The 23,333-nt window shown below is 46.5% G+C and overlaps 1 protein-coding gene across 2 annotated transcripts in view; it reads right to left on the bottom strand.

The window, feature by feature from the left end:
- Nucleotides 1-17,881, bottom strand: part of PKD2L1 (polycystin 2 like 1, transient receptor potential cation channel) — a 53,761-nt gene extending 35,880 nt beyond the window's left edge. For both annotated transcript variants that reach the window (XR_014548620.1, XM_083615583.1), the window contains exons 1-2: nt 17,308-17,881; nt 1,351-1,464 (exon numbers count right to left, since the gene is read on the bottom strand). Coding sequence is in view for 1 of the 2 variants with exons in the window: in XM_083615583.1 (XP_083471709.1) it covers nt 1,351-1,464; nt 17,308-17,608 (415 nt within the window). In the remaining variant the exon portion in view is untranslated. The remainder of the gene's footprint in view (nt 1-1,350; nt 1,465-17,307) is intronic.
- Between the last annotated feature and the right edge of the window lie 5,452 nt (nt 17,882-23,333).

Raw genomic sequence — 23,333 nt, 5'->3', positions numbered from 1 at the left:
AAACTTATCACATGCATGCATGCACTCAGAGACACGTAAGCGCTGCCTAAGCTGTAACGTCAATGGCAGGATTCTCAGTGAAGAGAAAACTCGATAGGCATCCTACACAAACAACACATTTTCAAAGCTCCTCTTTTGCCCAGGTCAGAACATCATTACTGTATGAGAAGAGTGATTTGAGCTTTGTCCCCCTGTTTGCAAGTGATAACTATTATTGCCATACCTGTTCTGCCTTGGAGTGCATGAAATATAATCTGTTGCCCTATGAGACATCACAGGTGCACCTTTGAGATAACAATAAATCTTCCCAAAACAAACAGCCATTGTTGTGCCCACACAAAGTGGTTTAGTATTTGGCACACAGCTGCATTCAATCTACCCAGAGACCACAATAGGAACAGCCATCTATGTTATCGTTCAGACCATCCTTCCTGCATAGTTCTTTGCGATGGAAAGGGGGGAAACATCAGGGTGTTGTGGAAGTTCTAACCACGCATGTCAAATTCCGAGTAGATGCAAGAAAATGTGGATGTTCCTATGAAATGAGAATGGGTCGTTCCTTCCACTACAACAGTGCCCCCCAAACTTGGGTCTCCAGCTGGTTTTGGACTACAATTCCCATCATCCCTGACCACTGGTCTGCTAGCTAGGGATGATGGGAATTGTAGTCCAAAAACAGCTGGAGACCCAAGTTTGGGGAACACTGCCCTAGAATAAGGTTATCAGATTTTTTTTCAATGAATCTGGGGACACTTTTCAACTTCAGTAGGAATGATAGGATTTTGTATGGGGACTGATTTGTCCCATGGACTGCAAGAAGATCAAACCTCTCCATTCTGAAGGAAATCAGCCCTGAGTGCTCACTGGAAGGACAAATCGTGAAGCTGAGGCTCCAATACTTTGGCCACCTCATGAGAAGAGAAGACTCCCTGGAAAAGACCCTGATGTTGGGAAAGATGGAGGGCACAAGGAGAAGGGGACAACAGAGGACGAGATGGTTGGACAGTGTTCTCGAAGCTACCAGCATGAGTTTGACCAAACTGCGGGAGGCAGTGGAAGACAGGAGTGCCTGGCGTGCTCTGGTCCATGGGGTCACGAAGAGTCGGACATGACAAAATGACTAAACAACAACAACAAGGGAACTAGGGTCCCAGTAGACTACAGTATCTCTGCCTCCCTATCCCCGGGGTCCAGTTTGTTGCTGCATGGAGAACTCGTCTTTTCAAAAGCCACCATGTTGAAAGGCAGGGTGCAAGTGTAATGAACCAACACAAGCCATCTAAAAGAATATTTGCCCCTCATTGGGCTGGAACCAATAATAAAAAGGAAAAGCAGCCCAGGCAAACTTACATAAACAGATATCCACCAAGAATACAATGTAGACCAACAGTTCGCGCAGTGTGGTCTTTACGTAAAGCTCTCGGTTCTCAGCGGTGTTTTCCGTTAGTGTGGTGCCCCAAAGTCCTGCAAAGAGAGAGAAAAGGGAAAGAAGTGATTAAACGTGCTTCTGTATTCACCTATTTTAGGTGCTAACCCACAGCACAATTGCCCCAGAGGGCTTCATCTGATGTGAGCAGTACAACCCCAGAAAAACTGAGTGAAAGCTTTCAGGACTGCTCACAGGAAATACTGGGGGTGTATATATGACAGGCCCCAGCCCAGCAAGGACCCCAGATTCTTAGCTTTCTTTCTTTCTTTCTTTCTTTCTTTCTTTCTTTCTTTCTTTCTTTCTTTCTTTCTTTCTTGTAAGTTAATTAGTCACTTCTAAAGAAAGTTAGCCCCTTCATGGATCACTGCCTTGTTGTGGCGAAGGGGCTTGAATAACTCAGAGAAGCTATGAGCTATGATGCCGTGCAGGGCCACCCAAGACGGACACGTCATAGCCGAGAGTTTAGACTAAATGTGATCCACCTGGAGAAGGCACTGGCAAACCACTCCAGTATTTTGCCAAGAAAACCCCGTGGACATAAAAAAGGAGAAGCTTTGAGAAGAAAGTGAGCGTTTCCAAGGCATGCTCTGGTTCATGGGGTCACGGAGAGTCGAACCCGACTAAGACGACTAAACAACAACAAAAGAAAGTTATAAAACAAAATGCAGAGGCAACTCTAAGGCTTCAGCACTTAGCAGGCAGCATCTCTCCTAAGGGCACATAATCACGTCAATACTGTTGCCAAACAATCCAAAGAAGGAATGCTGACCACCGCCATCTGGGATTTGAAAAGGGGCCCCCTACCAGAGCAGCAACCCCCCAAGAGAAACTTCTTGTTACTGCTATTCTAATGCTGAATAGAGGAGGATACTGGAGTGGTTTGTTTAACCACCTTCCTTGTATCTCATTCACTCTTCAAGGGTGCTGTCTTTATAGAATAAAGCACAATTACTTGGCTTTGGTGTGTTGTAGTCAGAAGCAGGGCTTTTTTTTAAAGAAATATTTATTAAGATTTTACAAAGAAACAGATATACAAAAACACATAATAACAAAAACAAGGAAAAAAATAAGAGTAAACACACAAAAAAAGATACAAAAAATTAAAAACAATTCTTTTTCATAATTTAAAACTCATTTGCTTGTTTCTTTGACTTCCTCACACCTCCCCTTCTTGTATTCCCATTTAAATAATCAAATCAGCAAATCCTTACCCTCTTTCATTTATCTTATCTCTATAACTTAACATTTTATAACTCAGTATTTTCATCCATTCTCAATTCATTTTTGTATATTCTTATTAACTTTGTTACTAATACCACTTATTTCCAATCCAACACCATTTTAGTTATTTTTTTTACCTATTTGTGCCCTTCTTCCATATTCTTAAAGCATTACAGCTGGAAACCACTTAATTTCTATCCGACATCATTCTAACATTCATTAATTTTGCAATATTTCTGTAGATAGTCTTTAAATTTCTTCCAATCTTCTTCCACCGCCTCTTCTCCCTGGTCCCGGATTCTGCCAGTCATTTCTGCCAATCCCATATAGTCCATCATCTTCATCTGCCATTCTTCCAAAGTGGGTAAATCTTGTGTCTTCCAATACTTTGCAATAAGTATTCTTGCTGCTGTTGTAGCGTACATAAAGAAAGTTCTGTCCTTCCTTGGCACCAATTGGCCGACAATGCCCAGAAGAAAGGCCTCTGGTTTCTTCAGGAAGGTATATTTAAATACCTTTTTCATGAAATTTACGGCATGTAATGCCTTAAGAGAGAATATTATGAAAATGATATACAGATGGTACATAACCCCAGTCAAGCTTGTAAAAATATATCATTCGCCCGATAATAAATGTTGGAAATGTAAAGAAACTGAAGGTACATTCTTTCACCTCTGGTGGACGTGCCCAAGAATTAAGGCTTTCTGGGAAATGATCTATAATGAAATGAAAAAGGTATTTAAATATACCTTCCTGAAGAAGCAGGGCTTTTTTCAGCCGGAGCGTGCCGGAGCACAGTTCCAGCACCTCTAAGGAGAATGCCATTGAAGGGTGGTGCTCCCCCCGCCTGCTTCTTGGCTTTACGTACTTCTGAGAAGCCCGAAACAAACTTTTCAAGTCAAAATGGAAGCTGACCAGTGTGTGTGAGTCTACAGGAACTAGCTCTTATAAATTAAATAGCGGTTCTTATAATGACCAGCTGGAGTGGAAACCAGTAGCAGTCAGTATGGCAGAGCATCCCCACTCCTCCTGACGGTGAGGTCAGTGCAATGCGAGGACACTAGCGGGAGCGATTGGCTCTGCTGCTGTGTTAGCACCATGCTGGTCTCACATTACCCCTCCCGTTCTACATCCTAGTAAGCCACAGTGATGCAACTAACCAGGGCCCAGGTGAGTGTCCTTTCGGCCGAGCTGACGGGACGCATTCTGCTCCCCACCCCTTCCACTGAGGCAGCCTGACGGAGCTCATGCGCTCGACTGCCATTCCAGATTCAAATCAAATGCTCTTTCGTGCTCCCAGTGGTGCCAAACCTGAGCCTAAGGACATGGGCTGGGATCTGTTTGAACATTGTTTTCTTTCATCAAGTCGCTGTTTCATCAGCTAACAAGCTGATGACATAGGTCAGACCATTAATGGCTTCTTCGTTGCCTTCTTCTTCTTCTTTCTACTTAAACTTTCATCTGGTGCGCATGTGATTCCCCACTTAAAAGCCGAGTAGGTGTAACGACATCAATAGCTTAAGGGTTTCCATTCCTTTAATATAGTCTCAAGTGGTTCAGCTCTAAGGACACCTGCTATCAGCGATCTGTGATGGATATTGCTCCACACCCCTAATCAAAAGCACTAAGTACAGAACAGAACAAAGTGTTCTGTAATAGGGAATGCTAATATATCGTGCGAAGACAGAAGTGCCTGGCGTGCTCTGGTTCCATGGGGTCACGAAGAGTTGGACATGACTAAACGACTAACAACAACAACAAAATATATTGTGCGAGTGAAGCTTTTTCCTCCTTCCGACTCGCGCTGCAAAAACTTCCTTATCACGACACAAGTCTGTCTCTGTGTTGAGATGGCCTCTGGAGTCCTCTCCTCACTGCCACCATCAGAATTAAGGCAGGGTTTCTGATTTTAGTCCATTGTCTGGAAGGCCAGGGTAGTGAGTCTTTAATTCATTAATTCAATCTATTGGTATCTGTGAGATATGAAAGACATTGGGTTCACTCGCAAGTAATAACCCTCAATCAGCTATGTGGATCCACATGAACAAATAAACATGTTTCTGAATGCACATTCCCATCTGGATTCAGTCTGGTATGATAAAAAAATGTGTTGCGCATCGTGCAGTGTTAAAAACTCTACTAGTATCCACAAGGCTACTAGTTGGGCTCATGGGTTTCTGGCTTAGGGATATTGTATTTAAAAGTGGTGGTGGGATTTTCCCCTACCCTTGACTTTCCTGTCTATTTTTAATACATAATGATTTCTCACGATCATCCTTGTTAGTGTATCAGTTGTCTATTATTTGCAGAATTTATGGGGGGATTATGTTCTTGTTGTTTTCCTTTCTGTCTTAAACTGCACCTGAACAATTGTGCCAAGAAAGAAAGAAAGAAAGAAAGAAAGGTCACGCTTCTCGTGAGGATTCCTGCCTGAGACTACGGTGGCACCAGACAAATATCCCTTCTCATTTCTCCAGGTCTTTCATCTCTCAGTTTTATCAGACCAACTTCCATGCAACTTTCTTTTATCTGTTGCCTTTTGATTTCACGGGTGCTATTTGATCAGAAAGTTGGGTTGCATTTTATCGCTTTACAGTCATACCTTGGATCCGAAACGCCTTGCGAGTCCCAAATATTTTGGCTCCCAAACGCCGCAAACCCGGGAGGGAGTGTTCTTTGGAACCCGAACATCCGACACAGCTTCTGCAGCTTCCGATTGGCTGTAGGAGAAGCTGTGCTTTGGTTTCTGAACATTTTGGAAGTTGAACTGATTCTGTTTGACTTCCAAGGTACGACTGTAATTATAAGCCACCCTGAAAATAGTTTCCTTGCAGATACACTCTGCAAATGACCATTATGAATTGTTCCAATAAAATATATATCCTGTACCGCTCCCACTGATTTTCTGATTCCCTACAGACGCTTTTTCTTTTTCTTTTTACCAAATCTGTCAGGGGTGGGAGAATATCTGGCCGTGAGCTATGTGTGGGCTCTGTTGGTAGAGCATGAGACTGTTAATATCAGGGATAATGGACACAGGTATAGCAAGAGAAGATCAGAAAATGTTCCTCTATGCCACAGGAGTGGCAAGGATCCTAATTGCTAAAAACTGGAAAAAAGAAACTGTGCCAACAAAAAAGGAATGGCAAGACAAACTGTTAGAGTATATTGAACTGGCTAGATTAACAGAGGCAGTTAGAGATCACACTAGACAAGAGTTTCAAAAAGCATGGGGAAAATGCAGAGAATACTTCACAAAACAGTGCCCTGGACTTGTTTTGGTTAATGCCTGCAGGAGACTTTGTGGATACAGTGGTACCTCAGGTTAAGTACTTAATTCGTTCCGGAGGTCCGTTCTTAACCTGAAACTGTTCTTAACCTGAAGCACCACTTTAGCTAATGGGGCCTCCACTGCCGCCACACGATTTCTGTTCTCATCTGAAGCAAAGTTCTTAACCCGAGGTACTATTTCTGGGTTAGCGGGGTCTGTAACCTGAAGGTACCACTGTATTTAAGTTACAATTAGAAAAATCTTAATAATTATTCATAAAGGAAACAGTTTATAAGAAGTAAATAAGGAGGCCAGATACAGGATAAAGTCAGTCTTTTATTTCATTGTTTGTACTGTGTTTGTTATGCTCACTGTATGTTATGTTCCCGTTTAATGAGGGTGGGTTGTGTATTGGGGGTGCGGTTTTTATGTTATGTTGTAAATAAAATTCCAATAAAAATTATTTTTTTAAAAGAGAGACAATATCAAGATCATGGGTTCAAGTTCCACATAGGCAAAAGATTCCTGCACTGCAGGGGGTTGGACTGGATGACCTTGTAGTCCCTTCCAACTCTACAATTCGACAATTCTGTATTATTTATTCATTTACCTATAATATGAATTTCCCTTGACAGAGACTCAGGGCGGCTTACAAATAAAAGCAAGATGCATGGAATGGTCTACAAAGGTTAATAATACGTTACAGTTTCGTTTTCTACACACCTATGCCCAGGGATGTATTTCTAGGAAACATTCCAGATTACGTCACCTATCTGAGGCAAAGTGAGCTCCAGTTTCCGAAAGCTAAACAACAAGTCTACTAGCTTGTTGTTACTAAACTTGTTCGGTTTTACAAAATGACGGAGGAGATATTAGTATAGCATGCAAGCCGACCTTGTGCATGTTTAGTCAGAGGTTAAGTTTCGCTCTGCAGAGTAGCATTCACTTCCAATAAAGTGTGTATGTATATATGGGGTTTGCAGCCGAACAGTCCCTGACCTTAAAGGGACGTGGGTGGCGCTGTGGGTTAAACCACAGAGCCTAGGACTTGCCGATCAGAAGGTCCCCGCGAAGGGGTGAGCTCCTGTTGCTCAGTCCCTGCTCCTGCCAACCTAGCAGTTCAAAAGCACGTCAAAGTGCAAGTAGATAAATAGGTACGGCTCTGGCAGGAAGGTAAATGGCGTTTCCGTGCATTGCTCTGGTTCGCCAGAAGCGGTTTAGTCATGCTGGCCACATGACCCGGAAGCTGTACGCCGGCTCCCTTGGCCAGTAAAGCAAGATGAGCGCCGCAACCCCAGAGTCGATCACGACTGGACCTAATGATCAGGGGTCCCTTTACCTTTACCTTAGTCCCTGACCTAATTTTGTTTCAAAGTTTTTGTCTTCCCTGTGGCCAGAGGTATGCTGAAAAAACTGTGGTAACTTTTAATCAGTGTGTGTGTGTGTGTGTGTGTGTTTATTAGTAAAATGTGATGCTAACAGCAACTGGGTGAGGGGTTCATCACAACCCAATGAAAATTGTCCTCTTTAAGGGCACCTTTTATCATATGTGGTGGAACTGTAAAAAGATAAAGGGATTCTGGGAAATGATATACAATGAATTTAAAAAAAAGTTTAAAATAACCTTTGCCAAAAGACCAGAAGCCTTGCTTTTAGGAATTTTAGGTGTAGATATACCGAAGGATTTGAGAAGACTGTTCATGTATGCGGCTACAGCTGCAAGGATGCTGTTTGCTCAGTGATGGAAAGAGGACAAGAGGCCGACAATGACAGACTGGCAGATGAAATTATTAGACTACGCAGAGATGGCCAGATTGACTGGAAGAATCAGAAATCAAGAGAATCAAAACTTCAATTGAGAATGAGACAAATATAGATTGTGTTTAAAAGAACACTGTAAACACTTTGGCAGCCTTTGAATAACACTTGCAATGTTCCGAAGACTTTGGATATATTGGAGGACTATAATTCGGATGAAATTTGATGAGCATTCCTTCAGTTCCTTCCTTGAAGTGTTTTTTTACAAAGACACTGAACAACAATGGGCCCAGGACAGAACCCTGCGGCACCCGAATTGCCACTTTTCCCCAGGTTGGACAACGCTCCAGTAACCAGAGGACGAACGTTGGAGCAACTTTTTCCATGCCATCTCTCTGTGTTTCAGGGAATCCACAACCACTGTTTCAGTAAGAGCACAAGTGTCAGCCAGAGGTCATTCCTCGAGCCAAGGGAGCTGGAGTCATGCCCTGAAATTGCTTTGTAATTTACAGGTGAAGCCTACTTCGAAAGAAAAACATTTCTGGGCAGTGGAATGGAATTGCTCTGACACCTTCCTAGAAAACCAAGTTCAGTTCTGCTTTTGGGGATGATCAAGAGAAATCCAAAGACCGATGGTTCTATTCAAGCTGAGAGTCTCCATCCTTATATTGAATACGACCAGGGAGGGTGGATGTCTTTGAACCCAACTCGCTGGGGCGCCCCTGAGAGGCTGGCACCCTGGCGTGACGCACCACTAAGCCCTATAGGAAAGACAGCTCTGAGTCTAATATAATCCGTACTGATAATCAGTCACATCTAACCTGGAGCTGCAGTGTTCAAGCCACAAGGACTAATGGGAGCCGCCCAGAGTAGTTGAGGCAACCCAGTCAGATGGGTACCATATAAACAATACAATTATTTTCTGTCTATCACATCCATCTCATACATAGCATACATAGTTTCTTCCTTCCCATTTTATCCACATAAGATCTGTGTGAGACAGGTTAGGCTCAGAGACTGTGACTGGCCCAAGGCCACCCAGTGAATTTCATGGCTGAGCAGGGATTTGAACCCTGCTCTTCCCAGGTCCTAGGCAAGCACTCTAACCACTACACTACACTACACTACACTACACTACACTACACTACACTAGGTGCTCTCCTGGTCCCATCGGACTCCAGCTCCAACCAGCGCTAGGCTAAGGTTTTAGCAACGGCTCATTTATCATCTTAATGAAGACTAGGACATAGCCTGTGTCAAGCTTTGGAAGTTTCTTAGCTCTGTGAAACGGAGGCATGCAGTTTACAGTCTGCCTTGTGACCTGTTTCTTAGTGCCTGGCTCAGTACTGAGCAATTTGTTCCAAGATGTCTTGAAGGTTGTTTATTGGGCCTGTCTTAATCCTGCCCTTCCTGGCCAAGACAGGGGACATTGCCAGCTTTCTCTGATGCTTACTGTGACCATGTGAAGTAGCTTCATTTGCTTGTTGCATTTTAGAGCCTAGCAAAATTGAGAAGGAAATCAAGGAAGTCACCCACAAGGAAAAGATTCTCCCTTGGACCCAGAGCTCTGGGCTAGCTAGAATAACAAAGGCAGTGTTTCAGTTTGGCAGCTTTTGCTTGATGTGAGCAGGAGGGAAAATCGTTTCAGCCTGTTAAACACGTCAAGCTGAAGGCGGTGGTGATCAGAGCACCATTTGGGCTGATAGTTTGAATCGAAGGCAGCTACGGAAGAAACAGGACCCTCTTGGAGTATAATGCTGGAAGCCCTTCCATCATAAGCCCAGGTTGTATATATGTAGAAATAAACCACATATCGTAAAGACACCATCGTATCTGCTGTGCCTTAGCACGAACCCTGGACCCTGAAATCTTACACTGCTCAGTGATAGTGGCGCCATGTCACAATATAGAGCTGACAGCATCTGCTACAGTAGCTTCCACTGTCACCCCTTGTTCTCTCAAGGTTACAGAGAATCTAGCTGACTTTTTCGGCTTTTTCTGCATTGTCCTCCCATCTTTTCCCAGCCACGATCCCCACCCCCACCCCTGCCATACATTTCCAAAGCATTTGCAGCCCTTTGTTTCCAAATGATGTCCACAGCTAGGATTGATGGCAGGATCTGCCTCACTATTTGTTCTTTGGTTCACTTTACTCTGAACCAAGAACCAAATTTCTGGGATCTGTTCTGCCTCGTCTATATTCCAAGACCATTCCAGAAAAGATTTCCTACCTCCTGTCAGACACCGATTGCAGGGTAACCCACAAGGTTTCTCTTTTTGCCCTAGCAGCAATAAAAATCTGGGCAAGAGTTATCGAGGAGTTTGCAGTCAGCTGCTTTGGGGAAGCTCTTATTTAACCTCAATATCTGTTCATAATTAATCTTTTTTATCGGTATTAAATTTTACCCTTTCAATCTGTACATTTTATAGATGTTACATGTGACTTAGGTAGTATTACAAAGATGTAGGTTTTATGTATGAATCTAGGCGGCAAGGTAAGGGACGCAGGTGGCGTTGTGGGTTAAACCACAGAGCCTAGAACTTGCCAATCAGAAGGTCGGCGGTTTGAATCCCCGCGACGGGGTGAGCTCCCGTTGCTTGGTCCCTGCTCCTGCCAACCTAGCAGTTCGAAAGCACGTCAAAGTGCAAGTAGATAAATAGGTAGCGCTCCGGCGGGAAGGTGAACGGCGTTTCCGTGCGCTGCTCTGGTTCGCCAGAAGCGGCTTAGTCATGCTGGCCACATTGACCCTGGAAGCTGTACGCCGGCTCCCTTGGCCAATAAAGCGAGATGAGCACCGCAACCCCAGAGTTGGCCACGACTGGACCTAATGGTCAGGGGTCCCTTTACCTTTACTAGGCGGCAAGGTGGTTTTATGCAGTATCTATACTCTTGGGATTTGTACTGTATTTATTTATCTTATATGTGAATGGCTTCTGGCCCAAGCATTAATAAACTACATCTAAATATGTTAGTGGAATAGCTGTACAGACTGCCAAAAAGCTATGAAAACTTTTCAGAGTGACTTTGCCTCTGAGTAGGAACTTCTTATTCATGACTGGTAAATAACTTGTGGAATTGTGCTGTTCTCCATGGGAAGGAGTTTTCTTGGCAGGGATATGGGAGTGGATTGCCGGTTTCTTCTCCAGGTGGATCCATAGTGAAAACTCTCCACTATGACCTGACCATCTTGGGTGGCCCTGCACGGCATAGCTCATAGCTTCTCTGAGTTATTCAAGCCTCTTTGCCATGGCAAGGCAGTGATCCATGAAGGATTGAATTATGGTGCTGGAGGAGACTCTTGAGAGTCCCATGGACTGCAAGAAGATCAAACCTATCCATTCTGAAGGCAATCAGCCCTGAGTGCTCACTGGAAGGACAGATCCTGAAGCTGAGGCTCCATTACAGTGGTACATCTCTTCTTGGCCTTTTGGCTAAGATCAAGTGTAGTATCAAGTGTAGTAATACAGTGGTACCCCAGATTACAGATGCTTCAGGTTACAGACACATCAGGTTACAGAGTCCACTAACCCAGAAATAGTACCTCGGGTTAAGAACTTTGCTTCAGGATGAGAACTAAAATCTCGTGGCAGCAGCAGGAGTCCCCATTAGCTAAAGTGATACCTCAGGTTAAGAAGAGTTTCAGGTTAAGAACGGACCTTCGGAACAAATTAAGTTCTTAACCAGAGGTACCACTGTACTTTGGCCACCTCATGAGAAGAGAAGGCTCCCTGGAAAAGACCCTGGTGTTGGGAAAGATGGAGGGCACAAGGACGACAGAGGATGAGATGGTTGGACAGTGTTCTCGAAGCTACCAGCATGTTTGACCAAACTGCGGGAGGCAGTGGAAGACGGGAGTGCCTGGCGTGCTCTGGTCCATGGGGTCACAAAGAGTCGGACAAAACTACTAAACAACCACCACCATGGGAAGGACTTTAACTGGTTTCTTTTCTCTTTTCTTTCTTTTACAGTACAACAGCAATGTTAAGTCAACAAACACAAAGCACTCCAGTTTTACAGTACAGTTGATGTAACATTCAAAAACCAAGTTCAAAACTCAAACTTTTCCACTCAGAAATTAAATTTGAAATGTTACAGAATGGTATGTTTTTTTAATAGCTGTTCAGTGTGGGCTGGGGGATATTTTCTTCTGGCTCTTCAGTTTATCCACAAATTAGTTAATCCCAGGCCTCTAATGGCTTCATTTGAAGTGAAGTTACAGGGAACCAGGCAGAGGGCCTTCTCAGTAGCGGCGCCTGCCCTGTGGAACGCCCTCCCATCAAATGTCAAGGAAATAAGCAACTATCTGACTTTGAGAAGACATCTGAAGGCAGCCCTGATTAGGGAAATTTTTTAATGTTTGGTGTTTTGTTGTATTTTTAATATTTTGTTGGAAGCTGCCCAGAGTGCCTGGGGAAAACCAGCCAGATGGGCAGGGTATAAATAATAATAATAATGATGATGATGATGATGATGATAATATGTTGTTGTTGTTGATGATGATGATGATGATTTGGATTCCTGCATTTAAACTCAAGGGTCTACCATTGGCCCTCTCTTATCTTTGTTGTTTAGTCATTTAGTCATGTCCGACTCTTCGTGACCCCATGGACCAGAGCACGCCAGGCACTCCTGTCTTCCACTGCCTCCCGCAGTTTGGTCAAACTCATGTTCGTAGCTTCGAGAACACTGTCCAACCATCTCGTCCTCTGTCCCCTTCTCCTTGTGCCCTCCATCTTTCCCAACATCAGGGTCTTTTCCAGGGAGTCTTCTCTTCTCATGAGGTGGCCAAAGTATTGGAGCCTCAGCTTCAGGATCTGTCCTTCCAGTGAGCACTCAGGGCTGATTTCCTTCAGAATGGTGGAGAGGTTTGATCTTCTTGCAGTCCATGGGACTCTCAAGAGTCTCCTCCAGCACCATAATTCAAAAGCATCAATTCTTCAGCGATCAGCCTTCTTTATTGTCCAGCTCTCACTTCCATACATCACTACTGGGAAAACCATAGCTTTTAGTATACGGACCTTTGTTGGCAAGGTGATCTCTCTTATCTAAGCTATGTCTATTCAGAGCAGGGGGATTTGGCTACACTGATAAGACACATCACAACCCTACCAGCCAGCAGCTTAACAGCTGAAATCTCTGGGCAGGACCAGGCATGTAAGAGTTGTTGTATCGGAAGCAAACACAAAATCTGCCCAAACAGTCCTTAGCGGCACATTTGCCATTTAACCAGAATTTGACATAGCGATGGCACAGAATTGGTAATGGGCTTTGGGTCTAGAAGGGAGCCTGCATCATATCGCAAGCTGCATTTGACAAGACTGCATGCCCTTTTGCTGATCTCATTGGATGCTGCGCAGGTGAGCCAATGGACCCAGGGCAGAGCCTGAACTTCTGCTTCTCATCTCAGCCACTCTGCAATCTCTTTATCCACCTTGAGCACACCTTTGACTCCCTCATCTTCAAAGGACCAATTGCCTCCTAGCCAGTTTCAAGAAAAAGAGGTGCCGGAACTCACCATGAACATCTCCCTTGTTCTCTTATAATGGCAATGGCGCCCACCTGAGAGGCGCTGGAACTGGGGGCGGGGGGCGGGGAGCCCTGCTAGTCTCCTGCTATGAGTATATTAAATGTTTGTTGATGATGCTGATATTTGTGTTTTGAGCAACATGCTCCTCCAGTTCATTTTTAGTATCTTCTTGGCCTTGTGGGTAGCTTCCTTCATCTTTGGCGTACATTCAAGCTTTTGATATTGTGGTTTAAAAAAATCTCCTGAGCACTTTAGGGAGACTTGACCCTTTTCCCTTTGCATTTCTGCTTCCTTTTTTCTAACCCTCCCCCCCCCACCAGTGGCGAAGCTGCATGCTCCGCTACCAGGGGTGGAGAGCAGGCAGGGACATGGCTGGTGTCCCCAAGGGCATGACGCATGCCCCGGGGGCATGGCGCCAGTGGCGTAGCGTGGGCGGTGCAGGGGGGGCCGGGCGCACCGGGCGCAACATCTGAGGGTTAGGGTTAGGGGGCGCAAATCCACGGGTTAGGGGAAATTACTTGCCCTGCCCCGGGTGCTGACAACCCACGCTACGCCACTGCATGGCGCTTATCCCAGGGGCGTGGTATGCATTCTGGGGGTGTGACACGCTGCCTGTGGGGGTGTGGCACTTGGCACACCTGGGGGAGGGGTACGCAGTGCGTGTCGGGGGGGCACCACGATGGCACCCTACTGGAATAGTGGTGCCAGGGGCAGCCCGCTCCATAGCTGTCAACTTTCAGATTTGAAAATAAGGGATCAGCAGCCTTGAAAATAAGGGATCAGCAGCCTCACCTGCCCTGGGGACAGTCTACAGGATATCTAAGAATCCAGGATAGCAGCGGGAAGCAGTGGGAAACAGCGCTGGAATAAGGGAATTTCCCGCAAAAAACAGGAAGGTTGACAGCTGTGGTCCGCTCCCTCCACACTCCGCCAGTGCGCCCCCGCCCCACTTTTGGGATGTTTCATCTTTGAAGACAAATGTGACTGTTGGGTCCGTTTTATATACAGTGGTACCTCAGGTTACATACGCTTCAGGTTACCGAGTCCGCTAACCCAGAAATAGTACCTCGGGTTAAGAACTTTGCTTCAGGATGAGAACAGAAATTGCGCGGCGGCAGCAAGAGGCCCCATTAGCTAAAGTGGTGCCTCAGGTTAAGAACAGTTTCAGGTTAAGAACAGACCTCCGGAACGAATTAAGTACGTAACCAGAGGTACCACTGTATATATTGAATCTAATCAGCGGCGTAGCATCAATTTTTGGCGTTCGGGGTGGGCATGCATGTGCACCTGGCATGGGGGGTCTCAGCCCAACCTTTGCCACCAGAGTGACCCCAACTCCACTGGAGCAAAGTGGGGCCACGCTGAGCCGCCTGCCTGCTCTTGCAGGAAGGAGCCCAGCTGCCCAACATGGCCCTTGACAGACAGAGAGGAGCACCAGGCCTCGGATCACCTGCATGGGGGTGCCTGCTTTGCACCCCCTCAAAAATTGTGTGCCTGGGGCACGCCCCCCCGGTACTCCCCATGCTGTACCCCTGAATTTGACAGCACTGTGGTTCCCAGTTAGTCTTGGGTGGCACTTAAAACTAACTTCAGCGTCACCACCCCTTGCTGGTTCCATGACCAACTCTTCTAGGTAAAGGTAAAGGTAAAGGACCCGTGGATGGTTAAGTCCAGTCAAAGGCGATTCTGGGGTTGCGGCGCACATCTCGCTTTCAGGTTGAGGGAGCCGGTGTTTGTCCACAGACAGCATTCCGGGTCATGTGGCCAGCAGGACTAAACTGCTTCTGGCGCAATGGGACACCATGACGGAAACCAGAGTGCACTGAAACGTCGTCTACCTCCGTGGCACAGCGGTACCTATTTATCTACTTGCACTGGTGCGCTTTCAAATGCTAGGTTGGGAGGAGCTGGGACAGAGCAACAGAAGCTCACTCCGTCCTGGGGATTCGAACTGCCAACCTTCTGATTGGCAAGCCCAAGAGGTTCAGTGGTTTAGACCACAGTGCCATCCGCGTCCATGGCTCCCCATCGGGGAATCGAACTCCGGTCTCCTGTCTGACAGGCAAGGATACTTATCACTACGCCCATGCTAGCTAGGTTCATGAGACAGCCCTGTTTTGCTACGTTCCATGGCAAATCTGAAACTGGCTTCTGAGTGCCTTTAAATTGCCTAGTAACTGCAAAGGGTGTTATCGCCCAGGCCCCTCAGTCTTGCAACACAGCGAGCAATTTCCCTAGCAGTGTGGGAAACCAGCAGAGCCCTCCAGAGATCATGTATTTTATTACATTTATACCCTGCATTTCCTTCCAGGAGTGCAAGGCAGCATATACAGTGGTACCTCGGGTTAAGTACTTAATTCGTTCCGGAGGTCCGTTCTTAACCTGAAGCACCACTTTAGCTAATGGGGCCTCCTGCTGCCACGCCGCCGGAGCACGTTTTCTGTTCTCATCCTGAAGCAAAGTTCTTAACCCGAGGTACTATTTCTGGGTTAGTGGAGTCTGTAACCTGAAGCTTATGTAACCCGAGGTACCACTGTACACCTCTCTTCCCCTGTTACCTTTCTGTGAGATAGCAAAGGCTGAGAAACAGCACTATTTAACCTTGGGCGGGGGGGGGGGAGACAGGGGCATGTATGGAAATCTAAGGAACTCCAAGTCACCACACAATGCTCATTTAACAGACGAAAAACTGGTGGTGTTCAGAACCACCCCATGAAGAAAGGGGAAACAGAGATCTCCCCAAACCCAAGCAACCCAAGATGGATCGAAAAATAATAAAAGAAATGGGGAGGATCAGGGAATCTTGTTGGGCATACCACAAATGCCCATGACTGCCACTGTGGGGACCCGAGGATTAGCTTACCCAAAGAGCTTCATAGCTGCATGGGATATGAACCAGGGATTCCGCAATGCTAGTTCAAGACTTGGCAGAGCAGCAAACATAGAGTAGCCGCCCTATAATAATAATAATAATCTTATTATTTATACCCCACCCATCTGGCTGGATTACCCCAGCCCCACCAAAGGCTGTGTACACAGCTTTAAATCCCTTTCAAAACACATTCTTGCGCTCCAAGAATTTAGGGCACTGCTATTTACCTCTCACCGAGTTCAAATCCACAGCAACTCTTAACCACTCACAGTGCCCAGAATTCTTTGAGGGGAAATAATGTGCTTCGAATACGATTTAAATGTACAGTGCGTACACAGGGCCTCCCCACACAAAAAAAATGCCAAGAGAGTATAAGCTCAGGCAAGTGAGTCAAGCTACACTTTATAAAGAGAAAGCAAATACAACAACATTGTGACCACCTCACATGTAGCAGATCGTGGGATCAGAGTGATGGCTGTGTTTATGGAGGAGGGGGAGATACAGGTATCCCTCTTAGTTTCAAAGAAACACTTCCATTGAACTTTCAAAAAGTTCTCCCCTGCCTTCAAGTTTTTAACCAACTTCTCCTGTTATTGTAACAATCCTCTATCAACATTCAGGACAGAACACAAGCACCCCATTAAAAAGAAGCAGCAGCAGCAGCAGCAATAAATACATAATTCATTCTCAAGTCATTGCAAAAATGTATAAAGGCCACTCCAGCTCCAAGCTGTATGGCTATCCATGGTCATGTAAGCATCTTCAATATTATCCTATTTTTCTACACGCGATGTTCGGTCTAACTGCCCTGCGATCCTCGGATAAAGGGCGTTATAAAAATTTAATTAATTAAATTTGATTACTAGTAGTAATAATAATATGTTTGGAGCTCAGGGAAGTTGCACTGGCACTGCATCCCCTCTACGAGTTCAGCAGTTGCGAACTCTGAGGTTCAAGCTCTCGAGCTGGAAAAGGCTTTCCGATAACCCCTGTTCTCCTTTCCTGTCTCTCTATCCCTGCTTTTCATCCTGTTAATCAAACAACACGGCCGATGCAGCACAGAGAAGTGCTAGGCGCAGCTGTTTTGCTGCAAACCACTTCCGCAGCAATCAGTGTGCAAAAGTTACCCTCCTTGCTTCCCTCCTGCATGGCGGTGGAGTTGCCGTGAATCGCTGACCCTCTCCTAAAAACCAAGCCTCACCATCACTTCCACCAACCACCCTGTTACCTCGGATGCCTTTGCAGATATAGAAGCAGCACGCAGAGAATGGCTTCTTCCTGCCCACTCTCATCTCATCTTTCTCTCTCTCCTTCTGGTAGGGCAGGGAGTCGGTCAGCTTCTCAATATTCTCATAGGGATTTTCCAAGATGGATTTGGGATTGTAGATGGCCCTGATTTTCAGGGAAGAGGAAGGTGACCCGTTATAAACAGGGTTGTCCCATGCCTTATTCCCCAGAGTTTCCAATTCGTGCTCTTCTCGGGCTTGGAAATGGCTCTCAGCTCGGTTGTTCAGGTGGGAAGAGCTCATGGCGAGGCAAACCAAGCCAAAGTTTCTGTTTAGTTCAGTTGCCGGTTTGTTTGGAGGAACACAGAGGAGAAAAACTCTGTCTTTTTCAGGTCAGCAATAGGGAGAGCATAGGTTCTGTTCTGCACTCAGCTGCTGAATGGCCTCCTTCTTTTATACCGATTCATTGGGTGACAGGTACAGAATAGAGGCAGAGACCATTGTTGGAACAAGCGCAAGGTCTATTCTTCAGCGAGCGCAGCTACACCCAGGGGAGGATCTCTTCCTCGCTGTGAACAACAGCCATGAAAACCAGCATGAGGTGGGGAGACAGAAGACGGCAAAGATATTGGCTGATTTGGCCTGGCTTCCAGGGAAGGAGGGAGGCAAGAAAAGGCCGGGTGTTCATTGGACACCTTGGGTTGCCGATAATGGTGAGTGACACCTGGCAGATCCCCAAATGTGCTGGTTTTTAAATAGAGCTGTGCCGGCAGAGCGTTTGAGGTCTGTAAATCAAAACGTCGACTTGTTTTCTGAGGCCGCTCTTTGAACTGGGGCCTTTCAGAACTCCTGCATTCAAAATGGCAACCTGGAAACAGGATCTAACCAGCCATATAAAATCCACACGCAGGCCAATTGTAGGATCAAGGGTGTCAGTTCCTGGGGGCCAAGCCCTTTAGGGTGCCCCCAATATTTTGGGAGTGTGGGCTGGCCCCACCAATGTCCAAAAAGTACAGAGGCAAAGCGCAGAGCTTCTTGGGAGAAAAGCAATGACAAACCTAGACAGCATCTTAAAAAGCAGAGACATCACCTTGCCGACAAAGGTCCGTATACTAAAAGCTATGGTTTTCCCAGTAGTGATGTATGGAAGTGAGAGCTGGACCATAAAGAAGGCTGATCGCCGAAGAATTGATGCTTTTGAATTATGGTGCTGGAGGAGACTCTTGAGAGTCCCATGGACTGCAAGAAGATCAAACCTATCCATTCTGAAGGAAATCAGCCCTGAGTGCTCACTGGAAGGACAGATCCTGAAGCTGAGACTCCAATACTTTGGCCACCTCATGATAAGAGAAGACTCCCTGGAAAAGACCCTGATGTTGGGAAAGATGGAGGGCACAAGGAGAAGGGGACGACAGAGGACGAGATGGTTGGACAGTGTTCTCGAAGCTACGAACATGAGTTTGACCAAACTGCAGGAGGCAGTGGAAGACAGGAGTGCCTGGCGTGCTCTGGTCCAGGGGGTCACGAAAAGTCGGACATGACTAAACAGCTAAACAACAAGAAGAAAGCACGGAGCTGAGCTCAGCATGGCTCCAGTAGCCAACTCCTTCCTCTCCTCCTCCTGCCTAGGAGGGGAAGAAGGGTCAAAGTAGCTTCCTGCTAGTGGCAGCACCAGGAGAATATCAGGGACTGGCTGGATGAGGAAGAGTGGTGGGAACCCTCTGCCCAAGAGCCCCCCAGGGAGGGCCCTGAAGAAGATGACTTAGATCCTGGATCCTGAAGGTGGGACACCAAAGAGCAGTCTGTGGATCAATCTGCACACAATGTGTATCGGAATATGTTCAAAGTAACTGAGCCAGTTATTAAATCATGTTAAGTTAATGTCTGGATCAGAGCTGAACAGGATGAGGGAGAAGAAATACTGCTAAACACGGAGGTTCAGTTCTGTGTTAGGGTAAGGTCTCAGCTATGCCAGTTTCAAGATAAATTATACTGTACACTTCAAGGAAAAAGCAGTAGGAGAGCCAGTGTGGTGTAGTGGTTAAGAGCAGTAGACTTGTAATCTGGTGAAACCGGGTTTGCTTCCCCACTCCTCCACATGCAGCTGCTGGGTGACCTTGGGCTAGTCACACTTCTCTGAAGTCTCTCAGCCTCACTCACCTCACAGAGTGTTTGTTGTGGGGGAGGAAGGGAAAGGAGAATGTTAGCAGCTTTGAGACTCCTTCGGGTAGTGATAAAGCGGGATATCAAATCCAAACTTTTCTTCTTCTGCTGCTTTTCTTCTTATTATTCTTTGTAAGCTGTGGAATTAAACAGCGCACCTGTTAAAAAAAAGGGGGGGGAAGGATAGCATCTCAGTCGGTGGCCACAAAGGAGAATCTCAAAACACTGGCATTGATTTATTGGGCAAACAGTGAAAGCGCTGATGGGCCATTAGCTCAGGGCATAAAAGAAGACCTGCCTTACGTAAGATATCACAAGACAGTTTTGTGCATTGCCTCCAAGAAATCCTTAGGGCTTAGTTAGGAAACCAATGAAAGGTTGGAATCCTGGCTACTTGTTTTCCAAACGCCAAGAGATGACACCCAGCTCTACCTCTCCTTTAAATCAGAACCAGTGAAGGCAGTGAAGGCCCTGTGTGAGTGCCTGGAGGTGGTTGGAGGATGGATGGCGGCTAACAGATTGAGGTTGAATCCTGACAAGACAGAAGTACTGTTTTTGGGGGACAGGGGGCGGACGGGTATGGGGGATTCCCTGGTCCTGAATGGGGTAACTGTGTCCCTGAAGGACCAGGTGTGCAGCCTGGGAGTCATTTTGGACTCACAGCTGTCCATGGAGGTGCAAGTTAATTCTGTGTCCAGGGCAGCTGTCTACCAGCTCCACCTGGTACGCAGGCTAAGACCCCACCTGCCCGCGGACTGTCTCACCAGAGTGGTGCATGCTCTAGTTATCTCCCACTTGGACTACTGCAATGCGTTCTATGTGGGGCTACCTTTGAAGGTGACCCAGAAACTGCAATTAATCCAGAATGTGGCAGCGAGACTGGTGACTGGGGGCGGCCGCCGGGACCACATAACACCAGTTCTGAGAGATCTGCATTGGCTCCCAGTACATTTCCGAGCCGAATTCAAAGCGTTGGTGCTGACCTTTAAAGCCCTGAACGGCCTCGGTCCTGTATACCTGAAGGAGTGTCTCCACCCCCATCGTTCAGCCCGGAGGCTGAGATCCAGCGCCCAGGGCCTTCTGGCGGTTCCCTCATTGCGAGAAGTGAGGTTACAGGGAACCAGACAGAGGGCCTTCTCGGTAGTGGCGCCCACCCTGTGGAACACCCTTCCTTCAGATGTGAAGGAAATAAGTAGCTATCCTATCTTTAAAAGACATCTGAAGGCAGCCCTGTTCAGGGAAGTTTTTAATATTTAACGCTGTATTGTTTTTAATACTTGATTGGGAGCCGCCCAGAGTGGCCGGGGAAACTCAGCCAGATGGGCGGGGTATAAATAATGAAGAAGAAGAAGAAGAAGAAGAAGAAGAAGAAGAAGAAGAAGGAGGAGGAGGAGGAGGAGGAGGAGGAGGAGGAGGAGGAGGACTGAGATGTAGCAATGGACATGAGAGGTAAAGGATCCCTGGATGGTTAAGTCCAGTCGAATTCAACTATGGGGTGCAGCACTCACCTCCACTTTCAGGCCAAGGGAGCCAGCGTTGGTCCACAGACAGCTTCCCGGTTCATGTGGCCAGCATGACTAAACCACTTTTGGCACAATGGGACACCGTGACGGAAGCCAGAGCGCATGGAAATTCCATTTACCTTCCTGCCACAGTGGTACATATTTATCTACTCGTGCTGGTATGCTTTTGAACTGCTAGGTTGGCAGGAACTGGGAGAAAGCAACGGGAGCTCACCCCCGTTGAGTGGATTCGAACTGCTGACCTTCCGATTGGCAAGCCCAATAGGCTCAGTGGTTTAGACCACAGTGCCACCCATGTACCACACTGCACATGAGGGGGAACGCCCAGCACATCCTAACCACAGGAAGCAGCTTGTTCCTGGGGAGCTTGCAGATCTGGTTTCTTTGCATCCCTTCAGCATATCAAGGAGGCCCCACATTCTCTCACTGGTCATAAGAATTCTCCACATTTGTATAGTGCTTTTGACTGTCCACAGTGCTTCCTGTGCAGAACTTTGTTAAAACTCTTAGGAACAGAGGAAGCTGCCATCTAGGCCAGTATTGCCTGCACAGACAGGGAGAATCTCTCCAGGGTTTCAGACATGTGCTTCTCCCAGACTTACCTGGAGATACGAAGTGGCCTTCTGCATGCCTGGCAGGTACTCTAACACTAAGCCATGTGCAAGGTTAGAAACTCAGACCTATAAGCTAGGCATCAAACGGCTCCTTAAACCAAAGTTGCAGTAGCCAGAATAGAATGTCTAGTTGCCACTTGTGGGCAGGTAAAAGGTAAAGGGACTCCTGACCATTAGGTCCAGTCGTGGCCGACTCTGGAGTTGCGCTGCTCATCTCACTTTATAGGCCGAGGGAGCCGGCGTACAGCTTCTGGGTCATGTGGCCAGCATGACTAAGCCACTTCTGGTGAACCAGAGCAGTGCACGGAAACGCTGTTTACCTTCCCATCGGAGCGGTACCTATTTATCTACTTGCACTTTGACGTGCTTTCGAACTGATAGGTGGGCAGGAGCAGGGACCGGGCAACAGGAGCTCACCCCGTTGCAGGGATTCGAAGCGCCGACCTTCTGATCGGCAAGTCCTAGGCTCTGTGGTTTAACCCACAGCGCCACCTGCGTCGCTAAAATCTTATTTTTCAAATGATGGACTGGCAATCAGTGAAACATCTGGCTAGTTCAGATGACAACCTTGAGCTAGGTTAAGAACTTTGAGAACTTAAAGAAGAAACGTCATTTGATCCAGGCTGAGTCCACATATCCATTGGCCTGTTCCGACCTCTTTCTCTTAACAGCGACACGGACCACTCATAACGTAAAAATATTTTTTGCAACTCTGAGCAGAGCAGTGGGGTGGGAGAAGTGAAGACAAGCAACAACAGTTAACTAGAACATTGTTCGCTGCTCAGGCAGCTCAGAAAAAGCGTCTCCTGAAGTCCATTCTGCGGATAAAATAGAATAGATGGAATTTTACAGGATGTGGTATTAGTGTGTGAAAACAGCGAAGTCCCGGCAGACTGGAGGAGGGCAAATATTGTCCCTATTTTCAAAAAGGGGGAAAGAGAGGACCCAAATAATTACCGCCCAGTCTGTCTGACATCAATACCAGGGAAGATTCTGGAGCAGATCATTAAGCAAACAGTCTGTGAGCACCTAGAAAGGAATGCTGTGATCACCAATAGTCAGCATGGATTTCTGAAAAATAAGTCATGTCAGACGAACCTGATCTCGTTTTTGACAGAATTACAAGCCTGGTAGATGAAGGGAACGCAGTGGATGTAGCCTACCTTGATTTCAGCAAGGCATTTGACAAGGTGCCCCATGATATTCTTGTAAAGAAGCTGGTAAAATGCGGTCTTGACTATGCTACCACTCAGGGCATCCTGATCAAATTTGCAGATGACACCAAACTGGGAGGGGTGGCTAACACCCCAGAGGACAGGATCACACTTCAAAACGACCTTGACAGATTAGAGAACTGGGCCAAAACAAACAAGATGAATTTTAACAGGGAGAAATGTAAAGTATTGCACTTGGGCAAAAAAAATGAGAGGCACAAATACAAGATGGGTGACACCTGGCTTGAGAGCACTACATGTGAAAAGGATCTAGGAGTCTTGGTTGACCACAAACTTGACATGAGCCAACAGTGTGACGCGGCAGCTAAAAAAGCCCATGCAATTCTGGGCTGCATCAATAGGAGTATAGCATCTAGATCAAGGGAAGTAATAGTGCCACTGTATTCTGCTCTGGTCAGACCTCACCTGGAGTACTGTGTCCAGTTCTGGGCACCACAGTTCAAGAAGGACACTGACAAACTGGAACATGTCCAGAGGAGAGCAACCAAAATGG

This window comes from Podarcis filfolensis, assembly GCF_964270895.1.
Source record: "Podarcis filfolensis genome assembly, chromosome: 5".
NCBI classification, from domain to species: Eukaryota; Metazoa; Chordata; class Lepidosauria; order Squamata; family Lacertidae; genus Podarcis; species Podarcis filfolensis.
This window is presented reverse-complemented; position numbering and strand designations above follow the sequence as displayed.